The following is a 24495-nucleotide window of genomic DNA, read 5'->3' on the forward strand; positions in this document are numbered from 1 at the left end:
AGACTGGTCCAAAGACGAGGGCCACGCGACCACGGGCCAAGACCAAGGAGACACGACAGAGGAAATCCTCCTCTCAGCCGAGGCCCAGTAGCCCGAAGAAAACTTCCAAAGTGGGGAAGAAAGGAAAAGCGGCTCGCGGAGAGAGGCAGGAAGACGAGTGCTGCCGCGAAAAAGATGGCGGCCGTGGCAGGCCCTGAGGCCGGGAGCAGGGAGCGTGCCAGCCCCACCCGGGCAGAGCAGAGCGAGCGGCAGAGCCGGGAGCTTCCTCAGTGCGAGCTGCAGCTGAGGGAGGAGCCACGGAGCGAGCCCGACCCACTAAGTCAGGAGACCCGGCTGGAGGAACCACCGAGTGAGGGGGTGATCACCATCTCCACAGCTCCCTGAGCAGCGACTAATCTCAGGCCCAGCCGCCCAGAGACCTCAGAGATCTCACCAGCGCGGCGCGCCCCATGGTGATGACAATAAATCGAATGTGTTGCAAAAAAAAAAAAAGTGAATTTAATAAAGCGCACCTCTTCTGCTGATTACAACTAAAAACTCTGGACAAAATACAAAAGAACAACAGCCCAGGGACTCTGAAAGGTAAAGAAATGCAGTCAGATTCCGAAGAGAAGTCAAAAACTGAAAGAGCATTTTGCACAGGATTAAGTGTCTCGTTTTACTTCCTCTTTCTTTTCACAGCCTTGGGCTTAGAGCAGTCACACAAATGAGTTGTGATGGGGGTGCTGCGCACAGCTAACACCTTCAGATAAATCCCTTCTGTCTAAAAAGAAGGCTGGCATCCTTTAAGCTGAAGAACATAGACAGGAATCCCTGCGTTCTCACTCCCTCCCCCAACTTTCACAGCTTGCCTAGCAGAGCCAGGGTGGCAAGGGGCATGGTCAGCTAAAATCCCAACAGAAATTCTGTTTTTCTAGTTAAACAAATAGAAAAGGGCTCCTGTGGTCCAAAGAGTACTGGAGTAAGTCAGTAGGTAAATTTTTTCTCTCTTCTTTCCATCTCCACATAGCACCAGAAATGGTCCTGGTCACAGGACCTGCTAGCAGCACAGGCAGCCAAAACTCCAAAAGAGCTCTATCTATTGGGCCAGAGGATAAGGAATAGGAAACTAGATGGGTGGGTGACTCTGGAGAATCCTGGAGAGAAGAGATTAGAGAAATGGCTCTCCTAACTCTGTGTATTAACTAGCACGGGCCCAGGCTTATCCCTGAGCTATGTATGCATGGAACATGATCAAAGCCACCTAGTAGAGGTTCCAAAAACTGAGATATCATTGGAACTATCACTCACAAAATACAGTCTGAACGAAACCAGTATAATCGCCTGCTCAAATAATGAAACAATCTTCCAAATCTCTGGAGGATTTTAGTGAAAACCCTCCAAATTAAATATTCAAAATGTCCAGGAAACAATCTAAAATTACTCAGCATTACTCAGACTTGCTGGGTCTTCTGGCCTTCTTCTTTCCCCACTGCTGGATGCTTCCTGCCCTCAAACATCAGATTCTAAGTTCTTCAGCTTTTAGACTCTTGGACTTACATCAGTGATTTGCCAGGGGCTCTCAGGCCTTTGGCCGAAGACTGAATGCTGTGGTATATAATAAAAGTATACTAATTTGCATAAAAAATACAATCAATAAATGTTACCAATGAGAAGACCAAGATGGTAGAATAATCAGGCACAGATTTTTTTTTTTTTTTTTTTGGTGCTGTGACTCGGATATGAACCCAGGTTGCTGTGGCCACAACGCAGAGTACTAACCACTGTATGATCACGGCCCAGGCACAGATTTTAAAGTAACTATTGTAACGATGCTCCACCAAGTAAAAACAAACACACTTGAACAAAGGAAAGAAACAGAAATTATCAGCAGAATAATACAAACTATAAAAAAAGGGAACCATCTTACAAAACTAAGCATAACTTTAACATACAATCCAGCAATCACATCCCTTGGCATTTATTCAAATGAGTTAAAAACGTATATCCACACAAAAATCTGCATATGCATGTACACAGTGACTTTATTCATAACTGCCAAAACTTTGAAGCAGCCAAGATTGTCCTTCAGTAAGTGAATGAATAAATAAACTGTGTGTGAGGTTAATACTGAGTGTCAGCTTGATTGAATTGAAGGATGCAAAGTATTGTTCCTGAGTGTGTCCCTGAGGGTGTTGCCAAAGAAGATTAACATTTGAGTCGGTGGACTGGGAGAGACAGACCCACCCTCAATCTGGGTGGGCACCATCTAATCAGCTGCCAGCGCAGCTATAAAGCAGGCAGGAGAAGATGGAAGAGCAGATTGCTGGGTCTTCTGGCCTTCATCTTTCTCCCCGGCTGGATGCTTCCTGCCCTCAAACATCAAATTCTAAGTTCTTCAGCTTTTAGACTCTTGGACTTACATCAGTGATTTGCCAGGGGCTCTCAGGCCTACGGCCGAAGACCAAAGGCTGCACTGTCAGCTTCCCTACTTTTGAGGTTTTGGGACTCAGACTGGCTTCCTTGCTCCTCAGCTTGCAGATGGCCTATTGTGGGACCTCACTTTGTGATCATGTGAGTCAATACTCCTTAATAAACTCCCCTTCATATATACATCTAACCTATTAGTTCTTTCCCTCCAGGGAACCCTGGCTAATACACTGTGGTATATATATCCATACAATGGAACATTATTGAGCTCTAAAAGGAAATGAGCTATCAAGCCATGAAAATGCATGAAAGAAACTTAAATACATGTTAGTAAGTGAAATAAGCCAATTTGAAAGGGTTATATACTGTATGATTCCTACTATGTGATATTCTGGAAAAGGCAAAACTATAGAAACAGTAAAAAGGTCAGTGATTGCCAGAGTTTAGCAAGGAGGGAGAGATGAACAGGCAGAACATAGAGAATTTTTAGAGCAGTGAAACTATTCTGTATGACACTATAATGGTGGATATATGTCATTATAGATTTGTTCAAACCCATAGAATCTGCAACACCAAGAATAAAACCCTTAGGTAGATTACGGACTTTGGGTGATAGTAATGTTTCGGTTTAGGTTCATCAGCAGTAACAAAGGTACCACTCTGGTACCAGATGTTGACAGTGTGGGAGGTTGTGCACGTGTAGGGGTAGGGGTTTTATGGGAACTCTCTGTACTTTTCACTCAATTTGTCTGTGAACCTATAACTGCTCTAAAAACAAAGTCTGTTTTTAAAGTTTTTTTAAAAGAATTAAATGGAAATTTTAGAAGTGAAAGAAATGCACTTTGTGAAGTTAAGAATTCAATTGATGGGCTCAATAGCAAAATACAGAAGAAAAGAAAAAAAGGGTCAGCAAACAGTGAGAGATCAATAGAAAGGAAAAACAGAGGAATGAAAGACAGAGGAGACAACTAGAAAATCAATAATAAATGAATTCAAACATATCAATTATTATATTAAATGTAAATTATCTAAGCACACAAATTAAAACATGGAGTTTATCAAATTTGATTAAAAATAAATAAGACCTAACTATTTATAAGAAACCTACTTTAAAAATAAAGACATAGATGGGAATAGAAGTAATAGGATGAAGGAAGAAATGGCATACAAACACTAAACAAAAGAAAAAATGTAGTGGCTATCTTAATATCAAAGTAGATTTCAAAACAAGAAATACTACTAAAGATAAACAGAGATACTGCATAATGGGATAAGGTTCAATTAATCAAGAAAACATAATAGTCTTAAATGTACAGACATTCTTCTATTAAGAGAAGTTCCAAAAACTTGAAACAGAAACAGAAATGAGAACTAGATAAATCCACAAGCATAGTTAGAAACTTCAACATTCCTCTCACAGTAATTCAGACATAGACAGAAAATCAGTACCAATAGATGAGATCCAAACAACGTCATGTCCAGTTGACATAATTTACTTTTATAAAATACTCTGCCCAACAAAAGCAGAACATTTTTTCAAGCACACATGGAATATTCACCATGCTAAACCGTATTCCTGACCATAAAACAAACCTTAGCAAATTTGGAATAATTGAAGTCATACAAAGAATCTCCTTGAACCATTATAGAACTAAGTTAAAAATTAATAAAAAGAAAGATATCTAGGAAATCTCTAAATATTTGGAAACTAACTGATTAGTTTGGATGTGTGTCTCCACCCAAATCTCGTACTGAAATGTAATCCCAAGTGTTGGAGGTGGAGCCTGGTGGGAGGTGACTGGATCATGGGGGTGGATTTTTCATGAATGATTTACCATCATCCTCTTGGTACTGTCCTCAAGGTAGTGAGTGAGTTCTTGTGAGATCTGCTCATTGAGAAGTGTGTGGCACCTCCCCACTCACGCCTGCTCCTGCTCTCACCATGTGGTGTCCCTGCTCCTCCTAGCTTCACCTTCTACCATGATCGTCATGATTGTAAGCTTCCTGAGGCCTCTTCCGAAGCTGATGCCGGAGCTATGCTTCCTGTACAGCCTACAGAACCATGAGTCAATTAACTTTACTCTTTTCTTTATAAATTACCTTGTCTCAGGTATATATCTTTTTTTTTTTTTTTTGTGAGACAGAGTCTTGCTCTATTACCCAGGCTGGAGTACAGTCTCGGCTCATTGCAACCTCCACCTCCCTGGCTCAAAGAATCCTCCCATCTCAGTCTCCAGAGTATCTGGGACTACAACCGGCTATTTTTTTTTTTTATTTTTTGTAGAGATGGGGTTTTGCCATGTGGCCCAGGCTAGTCTCAAACTCCTGAGTTCCAGTATCCTCCTACCTCAGCCTCTCAAAGTGCTAGGATTACAGGCATGAGCCACCGAGCCCGGCCTCAGGTATTTCTTTATAACAATGAGAGCATGGACTAATACACAACATACTTCTAAATTACCCACGGGTCAAAAGGAAGGTCACAGAGGAATTTAGAAAAATAAATAAATGAAAGAGAAAATGCAACATATCAAAATTTGTGGAAGGCATTTAAAGCAGTGATTTAGAGAAATTTATAGGACTAAATGCTTATATTGGAAAAGAACAACATCTCAAATCAATGATCTAAGCTTGAAACTGACAAAACTAGAAAAACAACAGAATAAACCCAAAGTAAGTAGAAGGAAGGAAAGTATTATTAGAAGAGCAGAAATCAAAGCAATTGGAAATAGAGAAACAATAGAGAAAAATAATGAAACTAAAAGCTGATTCTTTGAAAAGTTCAGCACAACTGATAAGCCTCTAGCCAGGATGACCAAGAAAAATAGGACGCAAATTAGAAACATCAGAAACAAGAGAAGAAACACCACTATTAACCCCACAGACCTTAAAAGGATAACAAGGGAACAGTACTCTGAAAAACTGTTTGTAAATTTGACAATGTAGATAAAATGAACTAATTTTTTAAATTAAAAAAAAAATTCATTTTTTTTTTACTCCAGTTTAGGAATACCAAATTCATTCAGGAAGAAAAAAGTTTATGTAAAGCAATGATTTATTTCATACATATATATATATAATTTTTAAATTGAATTAGTAGTTTAAGCCTTCCAAAAAGAATTCTCTGGGCCCCAGTGGTTTCACTGATGAAGTTTACCATTGATGGAAGAAATAACAATTTTACATAATCTCTTCCAGACAAAGAAGAGGAAGGAACACTTCTCAATTCATTTTATGTGATTAACATTTCCCAAGAAAACCAAAGACATCACAACTAAGAAAACGTCAAACCAATATCCTTCGAGAACACAGACACGAAAATCTTACAAAATATTAGTAAATTGAATCCAATAACACATTTAAAAGATATTAATAACACAGCATGACCAAGTGGAGTTTATCCCCAGAATGCAAGGCCCACTCAACATTTGAAAAGCAATCAATGTAAGTCACCACATCAACAGTCTAACAAAGAATAATCACATGAATATATTATTGGATGAAGAAAAATCTTTAGAATAAATTCAGCAATCACTTCATGATTAAAAACAAAATTCTAGCAAACAAGAAATAGTAGTGAACTTCCTTAAACTAATAAAACACATCTACGAAAAACCTACATCTAACTTCATACTTAAGGATGAAAGACTAATGCTTTCCCCCTAAGACTGGGAACAAGAAAAGGTTGTCCTCTCTTAACATTCCTGTTCAACAGTGTACTGCAAAGTACTAGCCAGTGTAGTAAGGCAATAAAAGGAAGTAAAGGATACAAATATTGGAAGGGAAAAAGCAAAAATATATTTATTCATACATAGATAACATGTTTATCTATGTAGAACATTTCATTGAATCTACAAAAAGCTTTTAAACTAGTGAGTTAGCAAGGTGTCAGCAAACGTACAAGTCAATATACAAAAGTTAATTATATTCCCATATACCAGCAATGAATAATTGAAATCTGAATTTTTTTGAAAGATAACACTTATAGTAGCACCAAAAATAAGGAAAGTATTTAGGTATAAACAATAAAATATGTGCACAGTTGATCTGCTGAATACAAAAGATTGATGAAAAAGTCAAAGAAGATCTAAATAAATGTGGAGATACAGTATTCACAAATAAGGAAGATTCAATATTGTTAAAATGTAAATTCTCTTAATCTACAGTCAATGCAATTCCAACTGAAAATCCAAAGGATTTTGTAGGTTTTTTGGTAGATTTAGACAATTAAAATCTTATATGGAGGCCAGGCACAGTGGCTCATGCCTGTAATTCTAGCACTTCGGTGGGAGGCTGAGGTGGGTGGATCACCTGAGGTCAGCAGTTGAAGACCAGCCTGGCCATCATGGTGAAACCCCATCTTGAAAAAAAGAAAAAAAAAATCTTATATGGAAAACCAAAATAACCAGATTAGCCAAAAGAAAAAAGAAAATAAAACACAACGTTAGAGGTGTCATACTACCTGATTTCAAGACTTTATAGTAGTCAAGATCATGTGGTATTGGCAAAGGAAAAGATAAACCAATGAAACAGAATTGACAGAAATAAACCTTTGTATTTATGGTCAACTGATTTTTTTAAAGGTGCAAAAGAAATTCAGTGGAGAAATAATGGTATTTTTAACAAATGATACTGGAACATTTGAACATTCAAATGCACATAAATTCACACATACATATACACACAAGTACTTCATACATACATATGAAGAATAAGCCTGACCTATACTCACACCTCATACAAAAGAAACTCAAAATAGATCATAGACTATAAAGTTTAAAGCTAATAAACTTGTAGAAAAAGAAAGTATCTTGCCCTTCTGTGTCTTTAAGAAGTCTTTTCTTTTTTTACCCCCTCGAAAACCCTGTAATTGCCTCACCTCAAGCAGATGCCTCACATAAGAGAGGATGCCCATTCTCCTCAAAACCTACCCCAAACACTTCTTATTGCCACTAGACCCATAACTAGAGTCCAATTTCAACTTGTTCCAGCAGCCTGGAAGTGGCAGCAGGTCTCTGAGTGTAACTGTGGCACTGAGCCCAGGTTTCCAGACCCGTCTATTCCACTTGCTCTGAAGAGTGAGTATGGGCCAAATAAACTAAAAGTGATCTCTTTACTAAACACCTGTTATGCAACAGCCTGAGGTGTACGTGTCTCTCATCACTGGCCTTGTTTTCAGCGTTTTTCTGCCTTGGATCCACAGTGTTTTACTCCAGTTTAGGTTACAAGGCTGGAATAAAAAAATAAACCCTGGCTTGGAAAAGAAGGTGAAAAAGGAAGTCACTCTTATTTGTTTGTTCTCACAGAATTTGTTCACCTGACTGTTGAAACACCCAGCCTAGCTTCTTAGTTTTTATTCACTGTTGTCGGTAAATATTTATTAAGCAAACACAACAGACTTATTGGGCGAGTAAGACATCATGTGCTAGACAGCCACAAGAAAATGCACAGCAGGAGTCCCCACTCCCCAAGTGTTCATCCTAGACCAATTGTAAACACATGGTTTTATGTTTTCAGATTATGCTTAATGGAGCTTCCACACTGTTTTCTTCCAAGCAGCACACCTCTGTGTAACAAAATTTTCTAGACTTCATATGGGCAAGGTAGCTAGGCAGAGAGAATGACCTAAAACTAAAATTGTTTCAGAGAGAAGTAGGAATTGTACTAATTAATGCTGCAGCAATATAAGGGTAGACTCTGAAAGGGTGGATGGCTACAGCTTAGTGTCCAACATTATGGAATTGATCTCAGTACGGTACCTAGCTTTGCTTCTACTCCCGTGCCTCTGATTGTCCCATAAGCAGGTGCTGTTAGTGGCAAAGGCAAAATGCAGGCATGCAGCCCACTACAGCTATAAGAACGATTCAAAATCCTTAGCTTCCTAATTTGGGATAGCTGAATCTTAATAGACAACAACTATTTTTATAACACACTTAAATAATGTAAGAGAAAAAATAGGAAAGAAGAAATGTTTAGAGAAAATGGAATGACAAATAAATGAGCAAATATAGGAAACGAGGTCAGGGAAAAGAACATCACAGTATCAACTCATCAAGGCTTTATACCAGAACCTTGCACAATGACTGGCAAAATGCTTATTGAATAAATGAATGAATGAATAAGTGTGGGAAAGTGTGATATACAAAACATTTAACTTTGTAAATTGTTTTAAATATTAAATAAGTAACTTTATATAAAAAGGCAACACCAATATCATTCATAATCTAACTTTATGTAAAAAGACAGTACCAATATCATTTCTCCTTGGTGCCTCCAAACATAATTATGTACTTTTATTTTATTTTATTTTTTGAGATGGAGTTTCGCTCTTGTTGCCCAGGCTGAAGTGCAATAATAGTGCAATCTTGGCTCACTACAACCTCCTCCTCTCTAGTTCAAGCGATTCTCCTGCCTCAGCCTCCCGAGTAGCTGGGATTATAGGTGCCCACCACCACGCTTGGTTATTTTTGTATTTTTTTTTTTTTTTCAGTAGAGACAGATTTTCACCATGTTGGCCAAGCTGGTCTCGAACCCCTGACCTCAGGTGATCCACCCTGCTCAGCCTCCCAAAGCGCTGGGATTACAGGCATGAGCCACCTCACTCGGCCAGAATTACATACTTTCTATTGTTTATCCTCCACTAGAGATGCTTCTCTGTAAATTAGTCACACATCCTACTCTACCTTCAGAAAGCTAGAATTATTTATTTTGTAACTGACAAAGCAAGAAAATAATGCCGAGAGGTCCAGAATTGAACAGTAATCACTGTAGATATGTTTCTTTGGGGAGAATTCTTCTATGTAAGAGCCTTAAAATTACCTCTCAAATTTACTTTTTGAAACCGTGGTGTTGAAAGTTGAGAATCTGGAACCGGGTGTTTGGTTAGTATCTTGGTCCATACTCCCTCTGTATAGCAATCAGGGGCTCCCTGGAATAAGGGGCAAACTTGGGAATCTGGGCTCAGTGCCAGAGTTATATACAGAGACCTGCTGCCACTTCCCAGCCACTGGAATATGATGACAACTGACCCTGGTTATGGATCTAGTGGCAATAAAGGGTGTTTGAGGAAGGTTCCGAGGAGAGTGGGCATCCTCTTGTTTGTGAAGTATTTGCTCCAGGTGAACCAATTACGGGGCGTTTGAGGGGGAAAAAACGCTGCAGATACACAAAGGCAAGCTACTCCCTCTGGCAAGGGAGACTCAGAGCAACTCAGGGGTTCAAGATTCTCACTCTCATTTGAGACCAACCAGATGTCCCCATTTCAAGTTTTGGGGTCTCCTTCCTTCCCAATCAATGACCTAACTTTCACAAGAGAAACCTGGCATTCATTTCCCAACAAAGTTACTGAAGTTGTAGTTCTGCGACCTGTAAAATTAAATTTTGTGTTTAATTTTTAACAATCTCAACCCTGTGGCCATAAGTAGTCAAAGATTATTTTAGGGCTGTCATGGAAATTTTCTAGTTCTCAGACCAAGAACTGTACCAAGAGCTTCAGAACCTGAGCTTCTATTACACCGTATGGTGTAATAGAGGTGGCAACCTCAGACTACAGCTATCACTCTTAAGATTAAAGGAAAAATAAACAAGGAGGAAACTTAGAAATGTAGAAAGGACTGCAGCAGACTAAGATTTGGGCCTCTAAGGAGATGATTCAGCTGCTGCAGAAACATCTCACCCACTGCTGGGGTGAAGAAGAAACCTCCAGGGGACATTCACTTGCTGGAACCATGGGAGCAATTCATCACCACAAGGAATACTGCCAGGGCCAGGTGTGTGCTGATCCATTCACTGTCATGTGGAGAAGGCAAAAATAGCAGGAGAAGATACGTCCCTTTTCCCTTCTCCAAGCTTGAGAATCCCTTAGCCTGTAATTGACCAAACCTACTATAAAGCCATGTATCCGAGAGGAAAACGTAGTTTGCAGGTACATCTCCAGTATCATGAAGTAGGACAAAGAGAAGTAGTTTGGAACTAAGAGGAAAGAAATTAACATTAAGCACACTTGAATATAGAGGCTAGGAGTAAAGATGGAGAATGGCGAACAGTTACAAGATATACTTTGGAGACAGAATCAGTTGGACTTAGTGTTAAGACTCCTGTGGGAGGGGAGTAAAAGGAGGAATCAGGATGATCCTTCTAAAGAGAAAGGGAAAATAGCATACTCATTTGTGGATTGAATGAGTTTTTTGGAAGAAAGGGAATTTTTTTTTCTTTCTTTTCTTTTTTTGAGACGGAGTCTTGCTCTGTTGCCAGGCTGGAGTGCAGTGGCGCAGTCTCGGCTCACTGCAACCTCCACCTCCTGGATTCAAGTGATTCTTCTGCCTCAGCCTCCCGAGTAGCTGGGACCACAGGCATGTGCCACCACGCCCGGCTAATTTTTGTATTTTTAGTAGAGACGGGGTTTCACCGTGGCCAGGATGGTCTCTATCTCTTGACCTCGTGATCCGCCCACCTTGGCCTCCCAAAGTGCTGGGATTACAGGTGTGAGCCACCACGCCCAGCTAAAGAAGAAAGGGAATTAAGAATTATGTTTTGAATATATATCAAATGTCTATGACACATTCAGATCAAGGTGTCAAATTGGCAGATAGATGGCTATACAAATCTTGAGCTTGTCTGAAGATAAAAATTAGCATCATCAGCATATAGATGTTAATTAAGGCCACTGGACTTGGTAACATCTCCAGAGATACTGCAGATACAGAAAAAAGCCAGAAAACGTTCCTGAGAAGCACCAACACTAAGAAGTAAGAGGTGAAACAGAGAGGTGAAACTCCCTCATCCCATTGGTACAGGGATTTTTACCTAGTTCTGATTAGAGTCATGCATCATGTAACAATGGGAATATGTTATGAGAAATGCATCATTAGGCAATTTTGTCATTGTGTGAACATCATGGAGTGCACTTACACAAAACTAGATGTCTACTACATACACAGGCTATATGGTATAGCTTATTGCTCCTAGGCCTCAAACCTGCACAGCATATTACTATACTGAAAACTGTAGGCATTGATAACACCATGGAAAATACGGCTCAAACCTGCAATCCCTGCCCATTGAGAGGCCAAGGTGGGCGGATTGCTTGAGCCCAGGAGTTTGAAACCAGCCTGGGCAACATAGATTAGACAGACCCCATCTCTACCAAAAATAAAACAATTGGTCAGGTATGGTGGCACGTGCCTGTAGTCCCAGCTACTCAGGAGGCTGAAGTGGGAGGATTGCTTGAGCCCAGGAAATCGAGGCTGCAGTGAGCTATAATCACACCACTGCACTCTAGCCTGGGTAACAGAGCGAGGCCCTGGCTCAAAAAGAAAAAAGATTTAAAAAAGGATAAAAAAGCGGTACACCTATATGAGGCATTTACCACGAATGTAGCTTGCAGTACTGAAAGTGGCTGTGAGTGAGTCAGTGAGTGAGTGGTGAGTAAATGTACTGTAGACTTTATAAACACTGTACATTTAAGCTACACTAAATTCATGTTTAAAAATGTCTTTCTTCGGCCAGATGTGGTGGCTCACACCTGTAATCCCAGCACTTTGGGAGGCCAAGGCGGGTGGATCACCTGAGGTCAGGAGTTCAAGACTAGCCTGGCCAACATGGTGGAACCCCGTCTCTATAAAAAAAAAAAAAAGAAAAATGTCTTTCTTCAATGACAAATTAACCTTACCTTACGATGACTTTTTTACTTTTTTAAAACTGTATTAATGTTTTGACTCTTTTGGCTTAAACACAAACACATTAAAACACAAACTCATTGTATAGCTATACACAAACTTAGCTTAAAACACAAACACGTATAGCTATACAAAATATTGTATTTTCTTTATTAATATTCTTATTCTATAAGCTTTTTTAAATTTCTAAAAGGTTTTTTTTTTTTTTTTTGAGAACAGGGTCTCACTATATTGCCCAGGCAGGTCTCGAACTCCTGGGCTCAAGCTGTCCTCCCGCCTCTGCCTCCCTAAGAGCTGGGATTACAGGCTTGAGCCACCGTGCTCAGCCTTCTAAAAGGTTAAAAAAAAAAAAACTCTTTAAAAATTAAAAACAGACATAAATGCACACATTAGCCTGGGGCTTCACAGGGTCAGGATCATCAAGACGTTACTAGGCGACAGGAATTTTTCAGCTCCATTATTATGGGACCACTGTAGTATATGTGGTCCAATGTTGTATCACGTAACTGTGTAACTAGAGATATTTGCTCACTTACTCCCAGCTGTAGACAAACAAGAAACTTTGCTGTGTGGCCGCAGGAAGCCTATCAAATGTTTCTTTAATACTTTGTGCAATAGAGTCCTCCTGCCCGCTATGTTTAACAGGTCACAAATATTCATTAACAAAATATAGTCAAACCTTTAGGAGTTCACAATCTAGTGAGAGAGACAGGCATCATAGTGCACCGCTGATTTTCCAAATCACCATTGCCAATCTGTTCATCTTTTCCTTCAATCTGGTCAAAGCAGTAAGGACAGAAAAGAAGATGTGAATCATCTCAGAGTCACAGCCGTCTGGAAATCCCTGCAATCCCTTCTTTCTTCCTATCCCTCAGATCACTGTAAGGACTTCAAGGTTCTCTCCAACCCTTACAGCAGCCTGAAAACATTTTTTCTAATGAAAGCCTCCACCCTCTCTCAAAGGAAAGTAAATCCTTTCCTTAGTCAAGATCTCCTTTTTCCACATTCCAGTCTTTCCCTGGAATGCCTCCTCTACCCTTCCTCCCTTCCTCCTTTCCCATAATACTTCTCACTGATCCTCAGAAAAAATAGCTTTAAAATCTCCTCTCTGGAATGGGGCCCAGTCCACAGAGCACCCACCTTCGGTATAAGTCAGATGTTAAACTCAATTACCTACGAAGGCCAGGCAGAACCATGTTCTTCCTGGTCATTTACACCTTCCACCTTCCCCCATCAGCATTTACCCTTTTTTTGTTTGTTTGTTTTTCCAAGACAGAGTCTTGCTCTGTCACCCAGACTGCAGTGCAGTGGCGCAGTCTCGGCTCACTGCAACCTCCGCCTCACAGATTCAAGAGAGTCTCCTGCCTCAGCCTCCCAAGTAGTAGCTGGGACTACAGGCACGAGCCACCACGCCCGGCTAATTTTTGTTTGTTTGTTTGTTTTGGTACTCTTAGTAGAGACGGGGTTTCACCATGTTGGCCAGGCTAGTCTCGCACTCTTGACCTCGTGATCCGCTTGCCTCGGCCTCCCAAAGTGCTGGAATTACAGGCATGAGCCACCGGGCCCAGCCACTACCCTACGTTTTATAATTGCATATAAATATTCCTTGTCTTTAAGAGCAGGGACTGTCTCTCCATTGCATGGCCTGGCACAGTGTCCAGCACACAACAGACAAGAGTTATTGCGTGAACCAGTATCATCAACCAAACAATAGCTACCGTTTCCAGAGCACCTACCATGAGCTATTTTACCTACATTATCCTGCAGGCTTTCCCAGACCAGACTACCCGATCCAAAGCAGCCCCCCAATCACCCTCTAGGCACATAACCCTATTTTAGTTGTCTGAATAGGACATATTTTGGTTTCTGTGCTTATTTTCTGTCATCGGTTTCCCCTCACAAGAAGGAAAGCTCCAAGAGAACAGGCATCTTATCTACCTTGTGCTTGGCTCATAGGAAAGAAATGAATCTAAGCCTCCCACTTCCCTCCGTAACAGAGCTGACTTGCACACAGTAGGTCTCAATAAGTATGTTTTAAATTTTATATTTAGATTTCGAAATAATTGTGTTGAATATTTTATGGTTCATAACAAACGGAAAGGGGGGATGGAATAAAAAATAAATAAAAGTTTGGTTACATTACCCTAGCACTGACATTGGTACGGGAATTTTTGCTGCAATAAGAAAGCCACTTCCTCTGACATAAGGTCACCCACACTTCCTCTTAGTTTGTCGTGGCTGGGCTGCCACATCCTCTTAGCTCATCATGGCTGGGTCTGGCTGGGGCGGTCAGGGCTCCAGATGCTCACACTAAAAGAGGGGTGGGAGTCCAGGAGTCACTCCACTCCTCTGTAGAGAGTTGACCGCGAGTGCGTGCGCAGGAAGGTGTGCCCGGATCCGTGCAGCGCCTAGGGCCGCTGTGCGACGACGCCGCAGCGCGCGCGCCCGAGCGACTCTCCCGGTTGGCGCTCTCCTTCCTACTGCGTTCCTCTTCCTTCCACCCACAAAGCGCGCACGCCCTGCAGAGTCAAATCTGGCGCACCCTCAAGCCTCCAGGGGGCGACGTGACCGAGCCCCGCATCACGTGTGCAGAGACGGCCTATAGTGCCCGAAGGACGCCACCAGGACAAAGGCCCGGCTGCGCCAAGGACGGTAGCCGCATTTGTCCAGCTCTTGCTCCGCCCTGGCCCGGCCCCGCGTCCGCCCTCACGCCCGCCCCGCCCCCGGGGCCCGGCCTCCCGCGGCCCCGCCCCGGCCCCGGCCCCGCCCCCGCCGCCCCAGTCCCCGCCCCTCGTGCCTTCGCTTATTCCTCCGCGCGCGAGGAAGCGGCTCCTCCTTCGGGAGAACCACTTGGTTGGTTACTGTCCGAGCGGCGCCTCCTCATCACCGCCGCCGCCATGCCTGGAGGTCTGCTTCTCGGGGACGTGGCTCCCAACTTTGAGGCCAATACCACCGTCGGCCCCATCCGTTTCCACGACTTTCTGGGAGACTCGTAAGTGGCCACCGTGTGCCCTGCCCTGGCCTCGATTGCGCCCGGACTCGGAGATGCCTTCCCTATTTCTTCTCCCTTCCGTCCTTCCCGCTGCTCAGCCCCCTGCGCCGCCCGCCCCCTCCTCCGCACCGGTTCTCGCGCGCGCCAGGCCGTGTGGCCCCTGCTCAGCGTCGGCCGCACTGCTAGGGGCTGGCACCCACCCCTTCGGCCTGCCCTGCGCGGGCTACTAGATCCCTCCTGGTCTCCTCGCCTCCGGCGTGGCTGGGCAAGGCCGCGCCAAGGTGGGGGGTGGGGAGGACAAAATTGGGTTCTGCAGGTCTTAGAAACTCACTGCTCGGGGAGAGTTTGCTGTCCGTTTAACTCGTATTAGTAAACTGTGCAAGTAGTCTGGCCGAGGGCGAAGGGGCGGGGCGGCATTGGCGGTCACTTCCCGGGAAGATTGCCCGGGGTCACACCGCCTTCCCTCCCACCCTCTGTTCTGGAATTTGCTCCCTGGGGACGATGGGTGTCTAAAGCCAAAGGTGGAGGACACAGCTGCTGGCTCTAGGTTACAGGAAAGCCAACGTATTATCTGAGGGTGCTGCTGGTTGGCAGTGGTATTTGCAGGCTTCTGGGCACAAAATATAAAATTTAAAACCACTAACTGCCAACTAAGTGGCCGAAAGACTTTTTGTCCATAGTCTCCTCCAGTGGCCAAGATATGATCCGATAACAGCTTTGGGAAGAGCCAAGAACACTGTGTGTAGGTGTGCCTTCAGAGATTCCAGAACTTGCAACAACACTTGGAGGGAAGGACTTTCTGAAGCTGATCAGCTGCAGTGACCTATTCTCGCTAGTGATGGCTGTTCCAGGCTCCAGTACTCCCCCACTTTGAGACTCTTTTGTTTCCCAGTGGTGTGCCCCTCACTGTCCCCTCTACTTTCTGCCTTGTTTCTAGCACATGATAGCCAAATTGATGACCTGTGATCTCATTTGGCAGTTTTACCATTTTGAATAGGAGTAGTTAATCGGTCCTTTTTTTTTAACAGTTCCTGAATCAGCAAACTGGAAATTGCTTAGTTTTCGTCAGAAGCATTCCAGGCATGTCCAGTTATATTATGGTTCTGGGGTTATAGTGGTCCCACTACACTGCGCGGCTCCAAGACTTGACAATGACAATTCTTCCCCAGTTTATATCCTTTTTATATACAGTATCCAGGGAGATAAAGACAGAGGCTTATGAAATTAATCAATGATTGGACAGGGCTGTGCAGAGAACCAGGGAGAGATTCTTACCCAGCCCCTTACAACCTCTTAAGTCCCTTTTCTAGCCACTGAATAGGGAAAAATTAAGCTTTCTGAAAGATGAGATTAGGCTAAAAAAAAATGGTTGAGAAATGGAATATTCAAACCTTGAATACAGAAAAATACTTTAGAAATACAGCTTATGGCCAGTCTCATACTTAGGTAATAATATTTCTCCAGCAATCCTTGGGATTTTTAGAGTTGTTTTCCTTCCCGTTTCTACCTGCAGCCCTCAACGCCATGAAACATAAAATATTTCTAGAACTCTTAGCATGTATAGATTAAATATTAGCATAAAACATATTTACTGTGCCAACAGTTATAAATGCTGTCACTTTTTAAACTAACCATACTTTTTTGGGTTTTCCTTAATGTTTATTGGCCTCTAGAGCCATCTAGATTTGATCAAAAGTGGTACCTTATCAGGGAGCCATAGTTGGGAACACGACAAAAATATCTTCATTTATTAACTAATATACAAGTCTGCCTAGGATCAGGCACAGTATTCCACCAGACACCTACCTTACCAGGAAGAGAAGTTTGAGTATTTTATATGTTTATGACACATGGATTTTTGCCTGATTTTTCCAAATTCTGTTCTGTATATGATCCCAAGTCAGACTGTCAATTTTTGGTCCAGGTATTTTTGAGGAGAAAAAATTAAAATGTATCTCTCTACCTTACCTCTGATCATTGGAAACAACTAAAGAGGTTGGGTGCTGCATTGGGTGAGTTTATTGAACCTTATCACTGTTTCTGTAGGTGGTAGAAGCAGCTTCTCAGCACATCTTCACTAAACAAAATATGTGTTTTCCATGGGTATTCTGGGGCTTAGTAAGTGGGGGCCATTTTCTTGGAGGAGGAAACCTTTTGTCTTTTGAAAATGAATAAGAAAGGAAATGGGAGAATGTCACTGAATTCCTCTTCAGTGCAGCAGTAGGAAGACTTAGAGGGGAAGGAAGTCCAAGGTAAGACATTCCTGCAGTTTATCCTATTTGTAGCCATTCGGAAAACTGGACTTTGGCTTCTGAGGGAGGGAAGGACAGTAAACTGGCTTAAAACCAGTTCCTTTCTCATGATTCAGCAGAACAGTCCCTACTGACTCACAATGGAAAAAGAACTCCTAACTTTTCTAATTCATCCTCCCTTTAACAATACAGGAAGAAATGCCCTGTTCCATTTCTTCTCAACTTCTGGAGACCTGTTAAGTCTCATCTAACCATTAAATAGATCATTTTCCGTATTCTAAGGCCTAGATTTTACTCATAGGGATATTACTTACTTCAAAAGATATACTCTGTCTTCTTCTTTTTGACCTTCATAATAAAATGAACATAGTGCACACCTCCACAGTCTTACAAAAAATATATCAACTTTCTTCCCAGTCTTGTCATAGGGCCCTCCATCCTTTTTGTCTTGAACTCCCAACCTCAGGTGATCCGCCCGCCTTGGCCTCCAAAGTGCTTGAGCCACCACGCCCAGCCTCCCCTCCATCCTTTTTGTAAGAAGATCTTTTCCTTCCTGAAACCTTGGGAGTTGAGTGGCAGCTGTAGGTGGGAAGGAGGTGCCCTTGTCTTTGCTTGTTCTCTGTGCTCAAAGAAACTTTGAAAAGGTCAGCTTGGCATCTAGGCTAGATTTAGTTATTTACTAGTTTAGGATGGTTTAAGTTGATGGGGATGTGGAGAACTGAGTGTTAAATTTTCGTTTTCACTTGAAAACTCCAGCTTTCCTGGTGACATCTTGAAACGTGTTCACAATCTATAAAATCTTAGACAATGATGACTTAGATGTTAGTATTTACCTGAGAATTTGCTGCTGTAGAAATCTACATTGTAGGCTCTTAGTCTTCTACCTGCTTGGTCCAAAGACAGAAGAAAAAGAACTGCAAATGAAGAGATACGTAAAACTGTTAAGATGCTATTGTTGCCGAGGCGGGTGGATCACGAGGTCAAGACATCGAGACCATCCTGGTCAACATGGTGAAACCCCATCTCTACTAAAAATACAAAAAATTAGCTGGGCATGGTGGCGCGTGCCTGTAATCCCAGCTACTCAGGAGACTGAGACAGGAGAATTGCCTGAACCCAGGAGGCGGAGGTTGTGGTGAGCTGAGATCGTGCCATTGCACTCCAGCCTGGGTAACAAGAGCGAAACTCCATCTCAAAAAAAAAAAAAAAAAAAGATGCTATTGTTTTGTCAGGGTGTAAATATTGGGTATCCTGTTTGGCAGGTTAGATTAGTAAAGTGGTTTTACAAAAGATTTTATATCCACTTGCTTCAAAGAAACCAAATGTCAACTTTTTTACATATAAATAGAGGATAGAAACCTATTTATTTCAGATTACATAATCTGTTTATTATTGCAGTCAGGCATTTGTTTGGGTGTCCCAGGATGTTCAGGGCATTCTGGGACATCCATTATTGGAGCTGAATGTCAGGGTCTATGCTAGGAAAACAAATGTAGAAAAGGATGAGAAGAAATGATTAAGTTTTTTCAGTAAGCCGCTTGGCTTGAATGGCACAGATTTTATTAGCCAAAAAGGAGTCAGGGTGGCACCACAATTATTAAAGGAGGCAACACCTTAAAATTAGTCTTTTTAAATATGTGTCATCTTGAATTTTAAATCTTTGATTGACTTGGACTATAAGCATAGGCTTCTCTGAAGGTAAGTAGATTGAAAAGCATTACTCAACAGAAAAATTTAAAAGTAAATATCATCATAAGCATTCATTGAAAAAAAGAAAGCCTGTTTTTGATCCAGAAGTTATGACTTTTCATTCTATGCGATGTTGGTGATAACTCTTCATTCAATTGTGACCTTGTTTTTTTCTTCCTTTCAGATGGGGCATTCTCTTCTCCCACCCTCGGGACTTTACCCCAGTGTGCACCACAGAGCTTGGCAGAGCTGCAAAGTTGGCACCAGAATTTGCCAAGAGGAATGTTAAGTTGATTGCCCTTTCAATAGACAGTGTTGAGGACCATCTTGCCTGGAGCAAGGTATAGTATCAATTGGTGTGTGCTTCAAGCCTGAGATTATAGATCAAGTTATAAATTATAGAGTACTTGGTTTTTGAGGTTAAGATACAAGTAAGTTTCAGATTCAAAGTTCACTGATTATTTGAAAATTTCAATTGAACCGCACAGTATCACATTGCTAAATCCATTGGTCAGTCAGTCCTCAGCCCTCATCTTGGCCTACCAGCAGCATTCAACCCAGGTGATCATGTGCCCCCTGAAACTTTTTCCTTTTTTGGCTTCCAGGACGCTACATCCTAGCTGTTCCTGTTCACTAATTCTTCATCTCCCAACTCCTAATGTATGCTGAAGTTACCATGAACCTTTTTCTTAGACCTCCTTTCTTTTCTGTCTATACTCTTTCTCTTGGTGAGCTCATCCACTCACATCTTTAAATACCATCTATATGCTGTGATTCTCAAATTTTCATCTCTAGGCCAGACTCTTCCAGGTTTGTATAGCTACTACCTACTCAGCATCTCTCCAGGGATGTCCAGTCATCTCAAACCTAGCATGTCTAACTAGGCCTCATTCTTAAATCCAGAGTTTTACTCATCTCAGCTAATGGCAACTACATTTTTATAGTTGTTCACGCCCCAAATCCAGGAGCCATTCTTAATTCTTCATGTTTTTGCACATTATACATCTGATTTATCCTCAAACTTGTCAGCTCTACCTTCAAAATATGTCCTGTATCATATATGGAAGACTCACTCCCCAGGGATCTGTGCGACTTACCCTCACCTCTTTTGGGTCTCAACTCACAGGACATTTCATCAATGCCTTTCTTGTCCTCGTTATATAAAATGATAACTCCTTTTCACATTCACTGTCCCTTTCTCAGCACGTGTCACCATCTCAAATACTCTGCATATTATTTAGTTTGTTTCTCCCTAGTAGAATGTAGACTCAGCAGGAACAGAGACTTCTGTTTTGTGCACTGCTGGAACAATGCACACTACTCAGTACACCTTAGGTGATCGGTCAATATTCGTTGAATGAATTAATTGAAGGAATTATCTGCTTTTAGCAAAAGAATTTACTTAAAATTGGGTTGTCTAAATTTACCTTGAAAACATGTTAAGGACTTAGCTACAATGTATTGTTAAGTAACAATGATAACTACTTATTGAGGGATGCTTACTGTTTGCTAATCACTATGTCAAGCACATGCGATTGAATAAAAGATACATTGACTTGTAAGTTAGGGAAAATGGCTTTGGTCCATGGTTTCAACCCAAGTACTGTACTCTGCTGTTAATCCTGGCAATAATTGGGATGAAGAGTGCTCATTTATTCATTTTTTAAAATTAAAATTGCTTAAAGACAATTACTGTGATATGGTCCTCTTTGCTGTCTTGCAAGGTGATGGCTGTTAACTGGATGAAACTCAGAGGATGTGTTGGGTTTAGATTCCCCTTACCCTTTTACTTATGTTTCAGGATATCAATGCTTACAATGGTGAAGAGCCCACAGAAAAATTACCTTTTCCCATCATTGATGATAGGAATCGGGACCTTGCCATCCTGCTGGGCATGCTGGATCCAGCAGAGAAGGATGAAAAGGGCATGCCTGTGACAGCTCGTGTGGTAGGTCATACAAATTCATTTTTGTAATCAGCCTAACTGATCAGACTATGTCCTATGTAAGTGCTTATACCAGCTAGAGGAGTTAGGGAAATAGCTACAATTACGAAATAACTGTGTATTGGTGACAATATCACTGATTATCTGTAATGCTGATGCGAAGTGGCTGAAGTTTTCAGCTAAATTTTTCAACTTAATTCATAGCTCATGGAAATCTACAAAAGAATAAGTTGTTTATACCAAAATGTCCTCCAGAATTGAGAAACCTTTTTATAGTTCTCCTGACCGCCCTGTCTTTAAAGTGATGGGCCGTATCCTTCTTCATAAGGCAGCTGTTTTTAAATTTTTATTTGTTCTGTCTTCTGCCCACTAGAGAACAAACCCAATCCCTTACCTGAATAAATGTACAACCATTCAAGGAACAATATCAACTCCCATTAGTATTATTTTTATGATAGTCATCCCCAATTGACACAGCCTTTCCTGGATTAAATTTGCATATCGCCTTTCCTTACTGGATAGCCAGAACCAAATAGAATTCCCTTCTAAATTTAGGAAAATAACAAAGAGAAGAGAATTATCTGTATTCCAATCATCCACTTTAGCAGATTGGTGTATCCTTCCAGGTTTTTGTCTTGCTGTTATACCCTTGAACAGTATTAATGACTGCAGAGCTTTCTAAGTGGCTTTAATATCAAAAGCATTCAAAGAACTCTTCCTATTTATGCCTCTCTGTACTTTGCAGGTGTTTGTTTTTGGTCCTGATAAGAAGCTGAAGCTGTCTATCCTCTACCCAGCTACCACTGGCAGGAACTTTGATGAGATTCTCAGGGTAGTCATCTCTCTCCAGCTGACAGCAGAAAAGAGGGTTGCCACCCCAGTTGATTGGAAGGTAAAGATGTTTAAAAAAGCATTTTCTCAACTTGCCTGGAAGGCCTGAAGGGCCAGTCTCTAAAGGCCAACTACAAGGTCTGTGTTACCTGGGGCTCTGTTTCTGGCACGGAGGTACACTGGGAGGATTTTTCCTCATGGCTGAGTTCAAGATTTGCTGGTAGGCCCTTTTCAAGGTCTTTGTAACACCTTTTGTATACAACACGAACTTCCTATATATTTCTTGACAACTTTTAGATAATTTGGAAAAATTATTGGTCAGAATGATTCCTTTTCCTAATGGAAGATTGAAAAAAAAAAAAAGCTTTTATCTAACCCTTCCCTGATGGCAAAATATTTATCATACGATCTTGATTGGCCATTTCTGTTAAGTCACGGATGTATTAATGTCATTAAGTATTTCATTTCTTTTAAGCTTCATTCTTTTAAATCTGCGCTAGAATTCTCCAAAATTTGTTCATAAACTTTTAATCTTTAGGACATGGATAACACCATATCACAAGAGTATCTTAACATTGCTACATTTTTTAAATGATGCTAACCTGAATACCAGGTTTTATTTTATTTTTTGCTGACAGACAAATCATTTAAATTCTGTATCCACTAGTTAATGTATTATTACTTATATACTTACTGAGCCCAGATAGCAGTGAACAATAGAAAGTCCTTCCCCTCATAGACCTTCCATTCCAGTGAGTGGAGACAAACGGTAAACAAGTTTATTAAGTGCTACAGGAAGAATCAAACACAGATGTGAGAATAACAGCACAGGGAGGGATGGGAGTGTGACTGTTGAGGAATGCCTGTCTATGAAGGGACCTTTGGGAAGAAAGACATGGAGAAGATGTATATTTGTGAGGGACAAGCCCTGCAGGCAGAAGGAGCTATTAGTGCAAGAAGCTGGGCCTACAAGTGAGCCGGTTGTGTTGGAGGAATACAAAGAAAGCTAGCATGCCTGGAGAAGAAGCTGCAGAAGGTGGGGTGAGGGACTAGAGACGAGAGGAGGCAGGATTCCATCACACAGGGCCTATATAGGCCATGATACTCACTTAGAATTAAATTTAAAATGTGGTGGCTGGCTGTTACTGGGTTTAAAACAGTGCTGTTTCTTGTTACGATGAGGGAACTACTTTTCCTCCAAAAAACGCTAAAGATCAACTTGGAAAACAAAATCCTCAGAGAGGAGAGAATAAAGAACACTTGATCAGTCTCATTAGTACCTGTAGCTACTTTTCTAAAGTTAATTCTTGAAGGCCTTGAAGCTTCACTGAGATTGAATTTCACCATTCTCAATGTCTTTCAATAGGATGGGGACAGTGTGATGGTCCTTCCAACCATCCCTGAAGAAGAAGCCAAAAAACTTTTCCCAAAAGGAGTCTTCACCAAAGAGCTCCCATCTGGCAAGAAATACCTCCGCTACACACCCCAGCCTTAAGACTCTTGGAGAAGTTGGTGCTGTGAGCCAGAGGATGTCAGCTGCCAATCATGTTTTCCTGCAGCACTTCCATAAAAATATCCCGGTGTCATCACAGCCAGGGTTTTTAGGTTGCTATTCTATTGGCTTATTAAATGAAAATGGCACTAAAAGTTTCTTGGGATTCTTGACTCTCTGCCTCCACCAGCACTCAATTCTGTTCATGCATCAGCACTCTCTCGGTTATCTTTGAAATATGTTCTGTATTTAAAACTCAGATCTTGTTGGATCTCTGCGGGGCTTGTGATCAATGAGGTCATATTGGTTGACGGTTGAGAAAGCTTGCTTCACTCAGAGAATGACTACCAATTTTTTTTAACTGTCCCTATCACATCTTCTCGTTTGTTACCCATTTTGAAGAGCAGCAGAACTTGAGGTTCAACTTCCTCTGTAAATATCCAAGTATGGAGCCCAGATGCTCTTTGGTATTCAGTGTTTTGATCACAGCTGGGTGAAAAAGCTTTTTAATTCTGTACCTTTCCAGCAGATAACTTAAGAGCAGGGGAAGAGACCTTTAAATATTTTCCTCTAAAAGAAATTGTGATCAGTTTCTATCAAAATGAGGAGAGTGCAGAAAAGCCTTCCCTCGGCGTCCAAGGAGGTGTAGCAGGTGTGAGCAATACTAGTGCCATGTGCCTTTCACGCAGGGTTTGCATTTATCAGTCTGCTTTCTGATGATGTGTACGTGAAAGAGTACACCATGTGAAGAGAAGAGAGAATGACTGAAAATGTTTTATTATAGAACTCTTCTTGCAGTGGGTTGCTATTTTCTGGATTTTACTTTTTAGGGAACAACAAATAAAATCCTTTGTTAAAACTGGATTGGAGAATTCTGTTGTCACATTTTGAAGTACCAGCTTAGACTCATGTCCTGAAGGGCAGAGGCTTCCCTCTTCCTAGGATTGGCATGAGTACATTTTTCTAAAGACAGATACATAAGATTTCATGTAATGAAAATGGAGGAGCAGCTGAAGAACATGTGATGTCACCATGTATCTTGGTCCACTTTGCTCCTTCATGTTACTTGCTTGGCTCCTAGAGTCCCATGATGTGACCCCTGATAGAAGGAGCTGTCCTCACCTAATGCCTTAATGGGATTGCTGGGTGTAGGGATGTCAACCTCAAAAATAATGATACTTCAGTGCTTTTTGCTGCTCTGGGTTAATATT

At 41.5% G+C, this 24495-nt stretch overlaps 2 protein-coding genes across 6 annotated transcripts in view; one reads left to right on the plus strand and one right to left on the minus strand.

Moving 5' to 3' along the window:
• The window catches only part of TNFSF4 (TNF superfamily member 4), a 233432-nt gene extending 218684 nt beyond the window's left edge, over positions 1 to 14748 (minus strand). For 3 of the 5 annotated variants that reach the window (XR_010340396.1, XR_010340399.1, XR_010340398.1), the window contains exon 1: positions 12763 to 14748. The gene's annotated coding sequence lies outside the window, so the exon portion shown is untranslated. Of the gene's footprint in view, positions 1 to 188; positions 576 to 12762 lie in introns of those variants that run through there. The other 2 variants (XM_012444514.3, XR_010340397.1) reach the window with 2 other exon arrangements.
• Positions 14749 to 14904: 156 nt separating this feature from the next.
• PRDX6 (peroxiredoxin 6) lies at positions 14905 to 24148 on the plus strand. The gene is made up of 5 exons (XM_064370339.1): positions 14905 to 15075; positions 19201 to 19357; positions 20818 to 20964; positions 21707 to 21853; positions 23159 to 24148. Exons 1-5 carry the CDS (start codon positions 14981 to 14983, stop codon positions 23285 to 23287), a joined length of 675 nt encoding a protein of 224 aa, XP_064226409.1. The 5' UTR covers positions 14905 to 14980; the 3' UTR covers positions 23288 to 24148.
• The last annotated feature ends 347 nt before the right edge of the window (positions 24149 to 24495 follow it).

The sequence above is a fragment of the Aotus nancymaae genome, unplaced genomic scaffold, assembly GCF_030222135.1.
Source record: "Aotus nancymaae isolate 86718 unplaced genomic scaffold, 86718_ANA_hifiasm-v0.15.2.pri h1tg000108l, whole genome shotgun sequence".
Taxonomy (NCBI): Eukaryota; Metazoa; Chordata; class Mammalia; order Primates; family Aotidae; genus Aotus; species Aotus nancymaae.

Excerpts from the sequence above, each read along its gene's own strand:
- PRDX6 (XM_064370339.1), top strand. The coding sequence starts at position 14,981 with ATGCCTGGAGGTCTGCTTCTCGGGGACGTGGCTCCCAACTTTGAGGCC. Across the intron at positions 15,076-19,200 it reads CACGACTTTCTGGGAGACTC|ATGGGGCATTCTCTTCTCCC; the intron begins GTAAGTGGCCAC and ends TCTTCCTTTCAG. Across the intron at positions 20,965-21,706 it reads TGCCTGTGACAGCTCGTGTG|GTGTTTGTTTTTGGTCCTGA; the intron begins GTAGGTCATACA and ends TGTACTTTGCAG.